The following is an 18689-nucleotide window of genomic DNA, read 5'->3' on the forward strand; positions in this document are numbered from 1 at the left end:
CGTACTTTATGATAAAGCTGAGCCAGTAAATGCGCAGAACACAACTCCAGTCTTGGTAGACTAAGCTTCCTCTCCTTCTTTGAGTTGCCTATTGGAGCCACTCGTGATTTTGATATTAATAAGGTTGCTGAGCAGTTGTCTGCATCCGTTATAGTCCGTACGTATAGACATGCTCCATAAGCTCGCATTAGGGTGTCGTTTAGTGATACGCCAGTATTAGACGGACATGACGCGTCAAAAACTACGCGCAATTTTGTTGTGAGGCTATCGGGGCGTAACACACTGTGATGAGGTAAGAAGTAGGATGTTTTGTTGTCAGATTGCAAATCTATTTCTTCCATATGTCCAAGTTTTAGGTATTCCGTAATGAATTCGGAGTAAGCCTTTTTTAGATTTGGATTTTTGTGGAATCCATTTAGAAGCTGGATTAATCTTTTCTCTGCAGGAGGCAATGAATTACCCAATTTAAGAAGTGCTTCAGTTTTAGTTGGTAGTCTAACTACAAATCTTCCTGTAGAATCTCGTGTGTATGTTTTTATAAAATGATCTTCGCAATCTGTTTCTTCGACTGACAATCCTCTTTTGCTCTGGCACGCTTCTAACTCCCAAAATTTCGCCATTTGTTCTTCAATTTTGCATACATGCAAAGCGTGATATGTTTCTGTGTTTGGAGGATTTTCATTTGGAGGTTGTCCGGCGACTAACCAACCAAGGCTGGTCTTTTGTAACATAGTTTTTTGGCCTGGGAGTTTAATGAGCCCTTCCTCAATAACCTTGTAAAACAAATCGATCCCCATTAGGACATCTATTTGGCCTGGTTGGAAGAAGGTAGGGTCAGCTAAGTTTATATGTGATGGTAAGTTCCATGATGTGATGTCTATTTTGCTGGAAGGTAAATCACTTGTTATCTCTGGCAACACGTGACATTGGAGATTAGCGGTGAAATCAGAATGGTTAGACTTGATTGTTATAGTTACGTGATGATGCGATAAGATATTAGTTTTTCCAATCCCGCAAATCCGAAACACTCCGTTTTGTTGCTTTAGGCGAAGACGGTTAACTAGCCGCTGCGATATGATGTTAATCTGCGCACCGGAATCCAGCAGGATGCGTACAGGATGTGTTTGTCCCACCGAATCCGATACCTGAACTATAGCCGTTTGTAGCAAGATGCTGGTACGTATTGCAAATGCTCGGTCTGTAGGTTTGCTCAGGTAGACATGCGAAACAGCAGACGATGGTTCAGAAACCCCTTGGACAGGTTCAGGTAAACGCTGCGATTCCTTCTCTTCATGTAACATTGTGTGATGTTTCATTCCACACACACGGCACGAGCTGGAACTGCATTTGTTTAGCCGATTGTTTGGAGAAAAACAATTGAAACATAACGATTTGTTTTTTACTGTTTCCTTCCGCTTGCCGACAGGTAACCTTTTGAACAACTGGCAGGTAAAGGGTGAGTGCTTGGGTTCAGTACAAAAGACACATTTCGTTGAATTCACTATTGTTGTGTGAATGGTGTGTGTCCTTTTTCCTGCTCCTTTATCGTTCTGCGTTGTGCGCTTCTCTTCCGTCGCGTTGGCAGGCACTCTTTTCACCGATTGCAACGTCCTGCAATGGTTTCGCAGAAACTCGACCAATTCCGCGTAGGTAGGTATATGGGTGCTATTTCGCGTTAACTCCCACTGGCGCAGCGTGGATGAATCTAATAGAGAGGTGAGACGGAAAACAAGAAGCGTGCTCCAATTCTCAGTATTCTCTCCCTCGTTTTGAAGCATACGAAGATTTCGCTCGAATTCGTTGATCATATTGTTTAGCATTTCCGGACACTCTTTTTTGATAGGGGCTATTTCAAATAGCGCGTCACAATAAGCCTTTCTCAGCATATATTTATTCTCATATTTATCTGTTAGAAGCTTCCAGGCTATTGCGTAGTTGGCAGAAGTTATGCTTATGTTTTCAATCTAACGTTTAGCTTCTTTTGTGACTGCAGATTGTAGATAGGTTAGCTTGTCACGATCGGTTAAATGATCTGCCGAATCTATAATAGAACAAAATGCATCACGAAATGATGGCCAATCTCGAATCGATCCATCAAAACTGGGTAATTTGAGTTCGGGAAGTTTAATTCGGCGTGGTTGTGCACTAGAAGATTCAACGCGGTTTGGTTTGTCAGTTGTGGAAAGTGTTAGCAGTTTTTGTTCGACCTTTAGTTTCAAATCAAATATTTGATCGTCGATATCCGCGAAACGTTCTTCTGCTATTTGAACCTTTAGACTATCACCAGTTTCCATTATCGATGAAAATATTAACGAGGAATTACACGAAAGCTCCTTTAGCTTTTCCGCAATCAATTTCAACGCAGATACGTCTGAGCACCTTTTGTCGTAGTTAGTTTCCACGCGTTTTAATTGTCGCAAAAGATGATTAATTTGACGTTCACTTTTTGACCAATCGTCAACACTTGGGAATCCTTTAAAGGCCTCATCGTCCGAGTCGCTACCTTCATGAGGGTTCCGTTTGTCCTTGTCCGAGCTTGCCGAAACAGGTACATTTGTTGGCGTATGCATTAGCGACATTTTCGCAGTTTAAATTAACACTCCAAATAGTCAAAAGGTTCGATTGTCTGTATATGCACTTGATAAGAACGGGTACGGGTAAGTGGTAAGATGATGTACTTGGCTAGAACTGAATAAGAGTAAGCGATAAGATGATGCAACACTTTGTAAGAGGTAGTAAGCGCCGGTAAGAGTTCGAAGTGTCACATCCGGTTCGAAGGACCAAATTTTTATGTAGAGTTTGATTCAGTTTGTTTGTCAAAAAATTAGTTATTTATTTTCTGATTCGTTTTGTTCGCATAACGTAGCACTTATCCCGTCTTATCCCTTTGAGGTCTGGATTGGAACTGAACTCACTGCGCACTTCGCGCTGTCCTGAGAGAGTCGCGTCACCGATCCTTCCCGTTTGCTCGCTCTCTCTCTTTCGCTCTCAGTCTGATCCGCTTGATCCTTAACAATTATAATAAAAGTAGTGCCACTGGACGGTGCTAAAGCTTGTTTGCATTTTCTCTGCGGTGATTACCGTTTTGACAGATTGAATGCAATAGAAATGTAAACAAAGCCTGACCTGTGATCAAACAACATCTACTCTGCTTAAAGTTGCCCTTTTAGTGAAATCTGTGCAACAATCTTTCGCTAGTGATAAAATAATCGATCTGTATTGTTTCTGAATACTGTGGTAAGTAAATAACGTGTACATGTCGTACAATATTCGTGCCAATATTGTTTTTTGAGAACAGCGTTCTGTTTGAATCCCTCGGTACTAGGTGCAAAATGGAATCCAAAAGAAGCCGTGCGACTGGTTCGGTGTACAAGATCCGCAATAATAGATCTGCTCTTCATCTGAAACAATGTGTAGTGAACGAAATGGAAGATACAAACAGATCTAGAACAGAAGGTGAGTTTTATCAATTTTATCAACGCCGGAAATGTTTCCTATGTATTTACTAATACAGATTGGATGTGTTTTAGCTCGATCAGTGTTGCAGGGCGGATCGCCAGAAGAGATACACACCGATTTGGAAGGCCAAGAAAATATTCTGAGACACAATATGGAAACAGAAGAAAGGTGGACAATCGGTGAGAACTATACATTTTACGCGCAGGTAATTTGTTCAACATTATAAATAAAATGGAATGCGTAACTTGTAGCTCCTTCAATGCTGCAGCCGATCTAATGGCTCCGTCTCTAATGGCCACGAAGGTATTTTGTCCGATGATAAAGATTATAGTGAGTAGGATGAATCGTTCGAACATATTTCCGACGATTTATCTTTCCGAGAAGAGCTTCGATCGAGGGCGTTATCAACGAACCAAACGCATCATGCCCTAAATTCGCTTTTAGAAATTTTGCATAAAAAACGGATTTTCCACTACCGAAAGACGCCAGAACGTTAATGCGTACACCTACCAATACAGCCGCTTGTATATCTGCAATTGAAGGTGGTCGTTTCTGGTATCATGGCATCAGTAATTGTTTTCAGCAATATTTCAGGTAATTGTTACCATATTAGTTACATTAGTTTATTATGGTGCATTAGTCGTGACGTGTTCTGCAACGTGTTCCGTGCTTCGTGTTCCGTCTTCTGTCATTCGTGTTTCGCATTCTGTGTTCACTGTATCGAATTTTAGTGTATTGTGTTTCATTGTGATTAGTAGTAGTGCTTCCTTATTTACCAATTTCTCAACCTGAGAACGTATTCGAAAACGAGGAGCTCATGAAATCAGTGTTCGATAATATTTGTGTAGTAGCACATAAATGTGAGGTGCCTCGGTGGTATATTGGTAGCGAAGGCCGTATGTACGATTGATTATCCGGTTATGGAATAAAAATATGACTTGTAAGTCATAACATGACTTTGTAAGTCGTTACACTACGAAACAGGAAAAAAAATATAACATCAAGAAACTATATTTTTTTATCAAATTTTAAAGCCAAACAAGCCCAAAAGCATAAGAAATATGGGTTGATTTTTCCATGGATGGACTTCCACTTCATAATAGTGGACCAACAGAGTTCTGGCCAATTCTTATGAAGTTGTGTGAAATGCCGGATGTACACGTTATGTTAGTGGCAATTTGTTGTGGCCCATCAAAGCCAAAACAAGTGGAGCAATACCTGCGGCCATTTGTCGTAGAAATCAACCTGTTGCAGGAAAATGGTTTAAATATCAATGGAAACAATTATAAATTAAACTTACGGGCAATTATCGTTGATTTTCCTGCGCGTGCGTTCATCAAAGGTATGTATTGAACAAATTCTTGTTGTTGCTAGCTCTAATTGAATTTTTTTTAGGTGTTGTGTCTTACAATGGTACGAGCGGCTGTATCAAATGTGAGACTATCGGTACATACGATTCTGCGACAAGAAGGATGTATTACAAAAAAGCGCACCGATTTGAAATTAAAAAATAATGAATACCCGATGCATATCAGAAGACCAACTCCCCTGACAGATATTGTAAATTTTGACGTGATTCGCGATGTAATTGTTTCCAACCGTTTACATTTGATCGACCTGGGAGTGATGAAAAAGCTGTTAAACGGGTGGATGCATGGACGTGTCGGATTCGGAACAAAGTGGAGCGTGGAACAGACCAATGCAATATCCAATTTTTTAGAATACTTGGAGCTTCCGTCTGAAATCCACCGACAGATGCGAAGTCTTAAGTACTTACATTACTGGAAAGGCACAGAACTACGCACGTTCTTACATTGCGTGAGCGTCGTAGTCCTCAAAGATACTATTCCTTCTACCAACACTACCAACATTTCCTGCTGTTATACTGTGGAATTACACTCCTTTCCTCTCAAACATACGAACAACATTGGGAACAGGCAGGGGAAATGTTGGATAAATTCGTGAATGAGTTCGACTTGTGGTATGACGAAACTCTAATTTCAAGTAACGTCCATAACATCCAACATGTTTACGATGACGTGTGTAGGTTCGGTTCTTTGGAGGAGGTATCATCCTATCCTTTTGAAAACGACCTGCAACGCATTAAACGTTTGCTGCGGAGTGGTAGCCGAAGCTTGGAACAAGTGGTAAATCGACTAGCAGAGAATTACATTGTAAAATTACCAACATGGGACCACAGATCAAAAAATATCCTCTGCTCGTTACGAATAATTTAAAAGAATAATAAATAATATAAAATCTGATTTTATATTAAAACAAGGTCATCGAAACGAATGGTTTTTACAAAAAATAATACGATAATGAAATATTGCCGTGCTGCACTAGAAGGATCAACAATAGCTGTGTACGCATATCAGTTCCAAAAATCATACGAACTGTCTCGGGTGAATTCGTTTCCTTCTACCGTACTGCATACGTTTAGGACTAATATAGAGGACCTTTCTCGATTCATTATAAAATTAGATGATCGTGGTATAAAATGCAAGCTTCTTTAGACAAATAGACAATGGAGAAGGACTTATAATAACACCCCTCCTGCATACTTTGTCATAGGCAAACGAGCTGGAATGTCATGATTGTTTAGTTTACTACGAAGTATTAATTATTATGAATGTTACTTATTTAATTATTTTTGACAAGCAAGCCATGTTGTCTTTGCATCCATAGTTCTAAGACTTGACTTCTGTTTTTGTTAGTTGGGTAATAATGTATACAATTACGACGCGTTAATCGTCCATGCTGTACTAAGTGTAAGTGTTACGTATTGCGCTACTGTGACATTCTTGAATAGCTACAAATTTCAGAACCGACGATAAGTTTTTTTTGTTGAACATGTTGATTTGTTTGATACATTTTTTGTTAAAATATGATACACATGGAAAACATCAAAGTCAAGGAAAGTGTTGAGGCGCCGGGTTGCCTCTGGATTGGGAGTGCACTTTAACAAAACACACAAGGAATTACTCTTGCTTGCTACTTTATTTCCATGTAACGTGTGCCGGTTCTAGTCGAACTGATCTTTCGGAGGATTTTCGTTCTCCTTTTATACCATCCAGGATCAAAACATCTCGAAACCGAACCATCCAGAAAGAGCATCCTGTTCGATCTTGCATGCAATAATCGTTCTCCCTTTTCACTTGTGCTCTCTTTTCACCTTTGCTCCCTTTTCGCCTTTGCTCCTTTTTCGCCTTTGCTCCTTTTTCACTGTCCTTATTTTTACTTATTCTGCTTCTCCCCTTTCGTTCGTGCGCGTCGTTATAGTGCGATTTGCAGCCCACACACACACTCAAGCGAACTATCTACGTTTTGGTAGCGAACAGAAAGCACAAAACGACTAATTTATGCCGCATAAAGGATGTCAAATAATTTAGTTTGCAACATATTTTCTTTACTTAAACACGGAAATACAAAAAAATAAATACATAATTAAAACATAAAATACATAACAAAGCACCTAACAAATACCGTCTCATAACGTGTCCCTTCGATGGCATCGCGATCTATTAGAGTTTTGTAATGAAATTCTATTTGTAGCATATCTAAGTTTTCTTAGGAAAAAATCATGAACCAATTTATCAGTTCCTATACTGTAGCGATTGCTTGCCACCTGCTTGAAAAGCCTAAGCACAGAAACTTGAGCTGCCATGGGAATTTTTCTTTCACCTGGCATTGAACCGCCTCGCCAACTACATAAAGGCAAAAACGATTTTTCGAAAACCAAATCCAATGCCAGGTGCATTCTATTGAACGGATCCTGTTCTATAACGACCGTATCAAGCCAATCCGCAACTTTTTCATAATATTCAGCATCCGTTGACATCCTTTCCTCAAATACAGCTAGGTCATCTTCACTGGATATTTTTTCGAACTCAAACTGCGACCTGATAATATTTCCCTTGTCTGGATCGCAAACGGTGTTTTGTACTTCAGAAATTACAGCTTCTAACGTTCCTATACGCTTTTCCATTTTTGTAATATCCTTTCGCAAGTTTGATATTTCACCAGTTAAGCTATCTACGCTACGCTTTACATCTGTTAATAAACTGTATACATCGGGCTATAGGGCGGTTGCTGCTGCGTGCGGTAAAACAGGTTGCTCTCTAGGGCATTCGGTAACCCTTTCCACCTGCTTCGGCTTGCTTGCTGGCCCTTTAAAGGATGCACGACGCTTAATTTCCGTAGCCGGTCTAGGCTCTTCGTGTGGTAACAACAATCCGTTTGTTGTTACTTTTTTCAACATTACACACACGACGAACATCCACTCTCGTTGTTAGCGCTAAACGCTCGTACCTACGCCTGTAAACGCAGGTTGGATGAAAACGTCAGGATCCACATCCGGCAAAAGGATCATGCGTGAGTTACGTCATGTGATCGCTCTCTTTTCCATCCAACCACCGAGGAGACAGGACGAGTTTTAGTGCTCGCATCACCACGCTCGCACTCAAAGCACCTGTTTTTTGGAATAAAGGCAACAAAGCTAAAACTCGCGTAAGTTGGAAAGTGAGTCACTATGGAAAGTGAGTGTGGAAAATTAAAGGGAATAATTTGCAATAATTGAAAGGGAATAGTTTCATGAATTTGATTGCACTTATAGTTATGGAAACGTTTCATGAAATATTTCATACTAAGAACTGAACTAGACACTTTGGACAATCGATACCGAGCATTGTAAAATGAACTCTTTTGTAAAATGAACTCTCTTGACAAGTGAATAAACAGTATCAAACAGAACGGCGCCCGAGACACACAGTCCTTTTGGTGAAGTAGAAAATTTACAAAATTCCGTATCACAGCCAGTGATTACGTGAGAATATCTCTCACACCACCATTTAATGTATACCTATGTCAACATAAAAGTTTGCAAAGGGAGCTTTTTTATGGAAAAAATAATGATTCATGAAATCTAGAGTAGTATTGGATTCGAGCGCACTAAAACTATTCTAAAGCTATAACTTTGTCATGCCCTACATTATATCCCCACTTTTGAAAGTGTGAACTAACTGAGTGAACCTTGTTTCATCACTTGGACCGATGGGTATGGCCACAAGCTTGCAAAAAAATACTGCAGGGATCTAGTTCGATTATGGTTGCATATATATTATTTATGTTATCCTGACATATGCACATATTAGCAGAAGAGTATGGGTATATAAAACATTCCTCCGTTTCTAATAGTTTTTGGCCATAAACATTAACAGAAGAAGTTACCCTCGCTGCCGAGCAATACTTAATAACTTCGTACTCTGCCGAAAGTAAGAAACTATTTCGAAAAGCTTTCTGCAATATATAATGTTCCATATGCAGGGTAATGTTATCGCCGTGGCCGGAAATATTACATACAAAATTTTCAATTTCATCCGGAGCTTTTAAAAATTCTAATTCGGACAGCCGATTTCGAACTTGCTCCAGGTTTTTCCAACCACTTCGGACAAGGCGCTTTATATACTGAAGCGCATTTTCAAATGGATGCCGTCATTGTACAGAGGGGACCGAATTGTTGAACCTCCTCGTGTATATGCAGCAAATTGTGGATATTGCTACTCACATAACCCTCCCCGTAGATTTCAGCATAGTCGGTAACAAATTGTTCCATCATTTGACCAGCTACATTCCAATGGTTTTTGTATGCATTGGAAGAAAATTATGTGACTGCGCAGAAAAAAAGCATGAAGTGGTCATATTGCACTGGACTGATCCTGTCTTTCAATACGACTGCACCGGTAAAGTGAAAGAAAGAACTGTATTCAGATGCTTTCTAAAGCTTTGAATCATCCAACCTGCGAGGCTTGCGATGGATCTCCGATGGCAAAGCAATGCTTTCCAAATGGTTAGAGATATCTTTAAACTCTTGCACGGACCACTTGTTTGTTCCCCATAAACCAAACGTCCACCCCTACAGCAATTTTCGCATCCCACCAAAATCTATAATGTGCACACGGTCGCCAATGATGACCATCTTCACCATATCAAATCTATGCAGATGCAGCAGAGGTGAAAGCTCTTTATGATGCTCTCCATAAATCTCTTGACGGAAACCAGCGTCGGTCCTAAGCGGGCCAGACACGCTGGGAAAGCAGACTGTTCGAGATGTTGGGTGACGGTAATCAACAACCGTACACTTCAAACAGCCATGTTTGCCTCCATGCCGGGCCGGTCTTGGTATCATACCAAGCGGGCGTTTGCTCGATGATTCGCCCGGTGGCTTCCCTGGTTTCGGCAACAGCACCAACCGGGACGTCTTCCACTCTCGAGGGAATACCCCTGTGTCCAGACACTGCTGGTACACGCGTCGGAATACTTCCAGGTACTCCCTTATAGCCGTTCGGAGCACTGGGTTGCTGACACCATCCAACCCCGGAGCCTTCCTCGCCACCAAGGTGTTGGCGATGACGACTAGCTCCGACTCCGTGACCGGACGCACGCCCTCGGTGTCTCCGTTCCACGTTGAATGCAGCTCGGCATCTGGGTGCTCGGGGAACAAGTCGTCAACAATCCGCCCCAGGATGGTGGGATCAGTTTCCGGGGGAATATAGCTGCCCCGAAATCGCGCCATGACGACCTGGTACGCCGATCCGAACACGTTCTCCTCCGTTTCGCGAATAAGCTCTGCGAAGCTCCCCTCCTTGCTTTGTCGTATGGCAATGGCCAATGCCTTTCGCCACTGCATATGTACAGCGGCTGCTGCTGCCCTTTCCTCTGGGTCCGTGAGAGTACGGGCACGGTCATTGGCACATTTGCACCGCTCACGTAAGCGCTCGATCTCCGGCGTCCACCAGTAGGCCCGCGTGCGTGCTTGATGGAGTGACGACGTTGAACTGACGCGTTCCATCGTCTCATCGCACGCCCTGGAGAGAGCCAATGTAAGCGTGGTTGGAGAGACTGCCCGAGCCTGGAAATGGGTTGCTTCCAACGCAGTCTTAAACGCTTCCGTCTCGAACTGCTGCACCTTCCACTTGCGTCCAGCACGTCGCCAGCGTGGCTTGTGGTGTTGCCGAGCGTGCTGTGGCCTTCGATACTGCTGCTGCCGATGCGGCGGCTGCTGATGTTGTTGCTGCTGCTGCTGCTGACATCCACCTTGATTCGTGCTTGGGAGTTCCACATCAAACACTACGTACCGATGATCGCTGGCAGAATAACGATCCAATACCTCCCAGGTACTCCCCCGGACGAGTGATGGGCTAGCGAAACTATCGTCCACAACGCTCTCCCGCGCAACTCCGTTCCCAACAAATGTTGGAACATTTCCGCGGTTGAGCACAATCAGCCCGAGCTGCTCCACCAGATCATGGAGTTCCTCGCCCTTCCGCTTTGTCCGAGCACTTCCCCACTCCACATGCCAAGCGTTGAAATCCCCAGCCAGGACGACATGTGGATGGGACCGGGCCTCAACCTCGACGGCCTGCAGGAAACTCTCGAACTCCGCCAACGACATTCGGGGCGAGGCGTAGCAGCTGATGTAGGTGATGCCACCTACGTTGGCAGCCACCAACCCAGGAACATTACTGCTCCACACTCGTTGGATAGGGCGGGAGCCCGTGGCCACCACTGCTACTTTCTCCGACGCATCAGCAACCCAGCTGCCGTTGTTGGGTGGTACGTGAAACAACTCCGAAATGAGCACCACCTCCACCTTTTCCTCCTTCGCTGCCTGCACTAGCAGGTTTTGGGCCGTGGCCCCTCTGCCGATGTTCACTTGCAGGACTTTCACCATCTTCTGTGCGTGGCCTGTGAACACTCTATACTGCCCACACGGTGTGAGTCTCGGCACATCGCACATCGGACTTCCTCCTTGCAGGTGGAAGCCACGTGTCCCTCGGTGCCACAACGGATGCAGATATTAGAACGATCCGTTGGGTTCCGGCAATCCCGAGAGAGATGGCCCCGCTCCAAGCAGCGATAACACCGAAGACGCTCCATGTCCGGTGCCGGTGCCTCCTTCACCCAGCAGATGGTGTACAGCACCTTCATCCGCTTTCCAATTAGCAGCTTCGCCTTGTCGAGCGAGAGGCGAACACGCGCTCTCTTAGTGGCGTCTGAAAGCTCCCACATACTAACGAACGCAATGTCCGCCGATGGCACCTGTTGAGCTGCGAGCGCCGCCCGGATGTCCTCTTCCGTGGCGCAGTTGTCGACGTCTGTGACAATCACCTCTGTCATCTGCGTCATCCGGCGCGCCGATCCCGCCTCTCCGATTACCTCCTGAATGCGGGAGGCAATCGCTACGCTGTCCACCTTTGTGGTTAATTTCATCCTGCTTTGCAGTTCGTCGACCGACTCCGATCGCGTCTTGAATGTCCGCCAGCTCTGGTGCACGGCGAAGCTGGCAGTAGACCTCTGTCCAGGTCTTGCCTTCTGCTGGCACAACCTCCACAACATCGCGTCGAGTGCGACGGCTTCCCCGTCGCTTCTGCTGCGGTCGCTGCTGCTGCTGCTGCTGCTGATATTGCTGCTGCTGATATTGCTGCTGCTGCTGCTGCTGCTGCTGCTGCTGCTGCTGCTGCTGCTGCTGCTGCTGCTGCTGCTGCTGCTGCTGCTGCTGCTGCTGCTGCTGCAGTGGAGCAATACCTGCGGCCATTTGTCGTAGAAATCAACCTGTTGCAGGAAAATGGTTTAAATATCAATGGAAACAATTATAAATTAAACTTACGGGCAATTATCGTTGATTTTCCTGCGCGTGGGTTCATCAAAGGTATGTATTGAACAAATTCTTGTTGTTGCTAGCTCTAATTGAATTTTTTTTAGGTGTTGTGTCTTACAATGGTACGAGCGGCTGTATCAAATGTGAGACTATCGGTACATACGATTCTGCGACAAGAAGGATGTATTACAAAAAAGCGCACCGATTTGAAATTAAAAAATAATGAATACCCGATGCATATCAGAAGACCAACTCCCCTGACAGATATTGTAAATTTTGACGTGATTCGCGATGTAATTGTTTCCAACCGTTTACATTTGATCGACCTGGGAGTGATGAAAAAGCTGTTAAACGGGTGGATGCATGGACGTGTCGGATTCGGAACAAAGTGGAGCGTGGAACAGACCAATGCAATATCCAATTTTTTAGAATACTTGGAGCTTCCGTCTGAAATCCACCGACAGATGCGAAGTCTTAAGTACTTACATTACTGGAAAGGCACAGAACTACGCACGTTCTTACATTGCGTGAGCGTCGTAGTCCTCAAAGATACTATTCCTTCTACCAACACTACCAACATTTCCTGCTGTTATACTGTGGAATTACACTCCTTTCCTCTCAAACATACGAACAACATTGGGAACAGGCAGGGGAAATGTTGGATAAATTCGTGAATGAGTTCGACTTGTGGTATGACAAAACTCTAATTTCAAGTAACGTCCATAACATCCAACATGTTTACGATGACGTGTGTAGGTTCGGTTCTTTGGAGGAGGTATCATCCTATCCTTTTGAAAACGACCTGCAACGCATTAAACGTTTGCTGCGGAGTGGTAGCCGAAGCTTGGAACAAGTGGTAAATCGACTAGCAGAGAATTACATTGTAAAATTACCAACATAGGACCACAGATCAAAAAATATCCTCTGCTCGTTACGAATAATTTAAAAGAATAATAAATAATATAAAATCTGATTTTATATTAAAACAAGGTCATCGAAACGAATGGTTTTTACAAAAAATAATACGATAATGAAATATTGCCGTGCTGCACTAGAAGGATCAACAATAGCTGTGTACGCATATCAGTTCCAAAAATCATACGAACTGTCTCGGGTGAATTCGTTTCCTTCTACCGTACTGCATACGTTTAGGACTAATATAGAGGACCTTTCTCGATTCATTATAAAATTAGATGATCGTGGTATAAAATGCAAGCTTCTTTAGACAAATAGACAATGGAGAAGGACTTATAATAACACCCCTCCTGCATACTTTGTCATAGGCAAACGAGCTGGAATGTCATGATTGTTTAGTTTACTACGAAGTATTAATTATTATGAATGTTACTTATTTAATTATTTTTGACAAGCAAGCCATGTTGTCTTTGCATCCATAGTTCTAAGACTTGACTTCTGTTTTTGTTAGTTGGGTAATAATGTATACAATTACGACGCGTTAATCGTCCATGCTGTACTAAGTGTAAGTGTTACGTATTGCGCTACTGTGACATTCTTGAATAGCTACAAATTTCAGAACCGACGATAAGTTTTTTTTGTTGAACATGTTGATTTGTTTGATACATTTTTTGTTAAAATATGATACACATGGAAAACATCAAAGTCAAGGAAAGCACAAAACGACTAATTTATGCCGCATAAAGGTTGTCAAATAATTTAGTTTGCAACATATTTTCTTTACTTAAACACGGAAATATATAAAAATTAATACATAATTAAAACATAAAATACATAACAAAGCACCTAACAAATACCGTCTCATAACGTGTCCCTTCGATGACATCGCGATCTATTAGAGTTTTGTAATGAAATTCTATTTGTAGCATATCTAAGTTTTCTTAGGAAAAAATCATGAACCAATTTATCAGTTCCTATACTGTAGCGATTGCTTGCCACCTGCTTGAAAAGCCTAAGCACAGAAACTTGAGCTGCCATGGGAATTTTTCTTTCACCTGGCATTGAACCGCCTCGCCAACTACATAAAGGCAAAAACGATTTTTCGAAAACCAAATCCAATGCCAGGTGCATTCTATTGAACGGATCCTGTTCTATAACGACCGTATCAAGCCAATCCGCAACTTTTTCATAATATTCAGCATCCGTTGACATCCTTTCCTCAAATACAGCTAGGTCATCTTCACTGGATATTTTTTCGAACTCAAACTGCGACCTGATAATATTTCCCTTGTCTCGATCGCAAACGGTGTTTTGTACTTCAGAAATTACAGCTTCTAACGTTCCTATACGCTTTTCCATTTTTGTAATATCCTTTCGCAAGTTTGATATTTCACCAGTTAAGCTATCTACGCTACGCTTTACATCTGTTAATAAACTGTATACATCGGGCTATAGGGCGGTTGCTGCTGCGTGCGGTAAAACAGGTTGCTCTCTAGGGCATTCGGTAACCCTTTCCACCTGCTTCGGCTTGCTTGCTGGCCCTTTAAAGGATGCACGACGCTTAATTTCCGTAGCCGGTCTAGGCTCTTCGTGTGGTAACAACAATCCGTTTGTTGTTACTTTTTTCAACATTACACACACGACGAACATCCACTCTCGTTGTTAGCGCTAAACGCTCGTACCTACGCCTGTAAACGCAGGTTGGATGAAAACGTCAGGATCCACATCCGGCAAAAGGATCATGCGTGAGTTACGTCATGTGATCGCTCTCTTTTCCATCCAACCACCGAGGAGACAGGACGAGTTTTAGTGCTCGCATCACCACGCTCGCACTCAAAGCACCTGTTTTTTGGAATAAAGGCAACAAAGCTAAAACTCGCGTAAGTTGGAAAGTGAGTCACTATGGAAAGTGAGTGTGGAAAATTAAAGGGAATAATTTGCAATAATTGAAAGGGAATAGTTTCATGAATTTGATTGCACTTATAGTTATGGAAACGTTTCATGAAATATTTCATACTAAGAACTCAACTAGACACTTTGGACAATCGATACCGAGCATTGTAAAATGAACTCTTTTGTAAAATGAACTCTCTTGACAAGTGAATAAACAGTATCAAACAGAACGGCGCCCGAGACACACAGTCCTTTTGGTGAAGTAGAAAATCTACAAAATTCCGTATCACAGCTAGTGATTACGTGAGAATATCTCTCACACCACCATTTAATGTATACCTATGTCAACATAAAAGTTTGCAAAGGGAGCTTTTTTATGGAAAAAATAATGATTCATGAAATCTAGAGTAGTATTGGATTCGAGCGCACTAAAACTATTCTAAAGCTATAACTTTGTCATGCCCTACATTATATCCCCACTTTTGAAAGTGTGAACTAACTGAGTGAACCTTGTTTCATCACTTGGACCGATGGGTATGGCCACAAGCTTGCAAAAAAATACTGCAGGGATCTAGTTCGATTATGGTTGCATATATATTATTTATGTTATCCTGACATATGCACATATTAGCAGAAGAGTATGGGTATATAAAACATTCCTCCGTTTCTAATAGTTTTTGGCCATAAACTTTAACAGAAGAAGTTACCCTCGCTGCCGAGCAATACTTAATAACTTCGTACTCTGCCGAAAGTAAGAAACTATTTCGAAAAGCTTTCTGCAATATATAATGTTCCATATGCAGGGTAATGTTATCGCCGTGGCCGGAAATATTACATACAAAATTTTCAATTTCATCCGGAGCTTTTAAAAATTCTAATTCGGACAGCCGATTTCGAACTTGCTCCAGGTTTTTCCAACCACTTCGGACAAGGCGCTTTATATACTGAAGCGCATTTTCAAATGGATGCCGTCATTGTACAGAGGGGACCGAATTGTTGAACCTCCTCGTGTATATGCAGCAAATTGTGGATATTGCTACTCACATAACCCTCCCCGTAGATTTCAGCATAGTCGGTAACAAATTGTTCCATCATTTGACCAGCTACATTCCAATGGTTTTTGTATGCATTGGAAGAAAATTATGTGACTGCGCAGAAAAAAAGCATGAAGTGGTCATATTGCACTGGACTGATCCTGTCTTTCAATACGACTGCACCGGTAAAGTGAAAGAAAGAACTGTATTCAGATGCTTTCTAAAGCTTTGAATCATCCAACCTGCGAGGCTTGCGATGGATCTCCGATGGCAAAGCAATGCTTTCCAAATGGTTAGAGATATCTTTAAACTCTTGCACGGACCACTTGTTTGTTCCCCATAAACCAAACGTCCACCCCTACAGCAATTTTCGCATCCCACCAAAATCTATAATGTGCACACGGTCGCCAATGATGACCATCTTCACCATATCAAATCTATGCAGATGCAGCAGAGGTGAAAGCTCTTTATGATGCTCTCCATAAATCTCTTGACGGAAACCAGCGTCGGTCCTAAGCGGGCCAGACACGCTGGGAAAGCAGACTGTTCGAGATGTTGGGTGACGGTAATCAACAACCGTACACTTCAAACAGCCATGTTTGCCTCCATGCCGGGCCGGTCTTGGTATCATACCAAGCGGGCGTTTGCTCGATGATTCGCCCGGTGGCTTCCCTGGTTTCGGCAACAGCACCAACCGGGACGTCTTCCACTCTCGAGGGAATACCCCTGTGTCCAGACACTGCTGGTACACGCGTCGGAATACTTCCAGGTACTCCCTTATAGCCGTTCGGAGCACTGGGTTGCTGACACCATCCAACCCCGGAGCCTTCCTCGCCACCAAGGTGTTGGCGATGACGACTAGCTCCGACTCCGTGACCGGACGCACGCCCTCGGTGTCTCCGTTCCACGTTGAATGCAGCTCGGCATCTGGGTGCTCGGGGAACAAGTCGTCAACAATCCGCCCCAGGATGGTGGGATCAGTTTCCGGGGGAATATAGCTGCCCCGAAATCGCGCCATGACGACCTGGTACGCCGATCCGAACACGTTCTCCTCCGTTTCGCGAATAAGCTCTGCGAAGCTCCCCTCCTTGCTTTGTCGTATGGCAATGGCCAATGCCTTTCGCCACTGCATATGTACAGCGGCTGCTGCTGCCCTTTCCTCTGGGTCCGTGAGAGTACGGGCACGGTCATTGGCACATTTGCACCGCTCACGTAAGCGCTCGATCTCCGGCGTCCACCAGTAGGCCCGCGTGCGTGCTTGATGGAGTGACGACGTTGAACTGACGCGTTCCATCGTCTCATCGCACGCCCTGGAGAGAGCCAATGTAAGCGTGGTTGGAGAGACTGCCCGAGCCTGGAAATGGGTTGCTTCCAACGCAGTCTTAAACGCTTCCGTCTCGAACTGCTGCACCTTCCACTTGCGTCCAGCACGTCGCCAGCGTGGCTTGTGGTGTTGCCGAGCGTGCTGTGGCCTTCGATACTGCTGCTGCCGATGCGGCGGCTGCTGATGTTGTTGCTGCTGCTGCTGCTGACATCCACCTTGATTCGTGCTTGGGAGTTCCACATCAAACACTACGTACCGATGATCGCTGGCAGAATAACGATCCAATACCTCCCAGGTACTCCCCCGGACGAGTGATGGGCTAGCGAAACTATCGTCCACAACGCTCTCCCGCGCAACTCCGTTCCCAACAAATGTTGGAACATTTCCGCGGTTGAGCACAATCAGCCCGAGCTGCTCCACCAGATCATGGAGTTCCTCGCCCTTCCGCTTTGTCGAGCACTTCCCCACTCCACATGCCAAGCGTTGAAATCCCCAGCCAGGACGACATGTGGATGGGACCGGGCCTCAACCTCGACGGCCGGCAGGAAACTCTCGAACTCCGCCAACGACATTCGGGGCGAGGCGTAGCAGCTGATGTAGGTGATGCCACCTACGTTGGCAGCCACCAACCCAGGAACATTACTGCTCCACACTCGTTGGATAGGGCGGGAGCCCGTGGCCACCACTGCTACTTTCTCCGACGCATCAGCAACCCAGCTGCCGTTGTTGGGTGGTACGTGAAACAACTCCGAAATGAGCACCACCTCCACCTTTTCCTCCTTCGCTGCCTGCACTAGCAGGTTTTGGGCCGTGGCCCCTCTGCCGATGTTCACTTGCAGGACTTTCACCATCTTCTGTGCGTGGCCTGTGAACACTCTATACTGCCCACACGGTGTGAGTCTCGGCACATCGCACATCGGACTTCCTCCTTGCAGGTGGAAGCCACGTGTCCCTCGGTGCCACAACGGATGCAGATATTAGAACGATCCGTTGGGTTCCGGCAATCCCGAGAGAGATGGCCCCGCTCCAAGCAGCGATAACACCGAAGACGCTCCATGTCCGGTGCCGGTGCCTCCTTCACCCAGCAGATGGTGTACAGCACCTTCATCCGCTTTCCAATTAGCAGCTTCGCCTTGTCGAGCGAGAGGCGAACACGCGCTCTCTTAGTGGCGTCTGAAAGCTCCCACATACTAACGAACGCAATGTCCGCCGATGGCACCTGTTGAGCTGCGAGCGCCGCCCGGATGTCCTCTTCCGTGGCGCAGTTGTCGACGTCTGTGACAATCACCTCTGTCATCTGCGTCATCCGGCGCGCCGATCCCGCCTCTCCGATTACCTCCTGAATGCGGGAGGCAATCGCTACGCTGTCCACCTTTGTGGTTAATTTCATGCGAAGAGCCTGCTT

General features: G+C 44.4%; 1 protein-coding gene and 2 pseudogenes across 1 annotated transcript; all 3 read right to left on the reverse strand.

Moving 5' to 3' along the window:
• Positions 1-8444: 8444 nt before the first annotated feature.
• Positions 8445-9445, reverse strand: LOC128309188 (uncharacterized; annotated as a pseudogene).
• A 2492-nt stretch (positions 9446-11937) lies between these two features.
• LOC128309189 (uncharacterized) lies at positions 11938-14392 on the reverse strand (the record flags this gene model as incomplete). Its single annotated transcript, XM_053045578.1, has 3 exons — positions 14156-14392; positions 12046-12072; positions 11938-11997 (listed from the first exon to the last, which is right to left on the reverse strand). Coding segments are annotated over exons 1-3 (324 nt in total), but the record flags the coding sequence as incomplete, so codon positions are not given.
• A 997-nt stretch (positions 14393-15389) lies between these two features.
• LOC128309190 (uncharacterized) lies at positions 15390-16390 on the reverse strand (annotated as a pseudogene).
• Between the last annotated feature and the right edge of the window lie 2299 nt (positions 16391-18689).

This window comes from Anopheles moucheti, unplaced genomic scaffold (assembly GCF_943734755.1).
Source record: "Anopheles moucheti unplaced genomic scaffold, idAnoMoucSN_F20_07 scaffold_24_ctg1, whole genome shotgun sequence".
Taxonomy (NCBI): domain Eukaryota; kingdom Metazoa; phylum Arthropoda; class Insecta; order Diptera; family Culicidae; genus Anopheles; species Anopheles moucheti.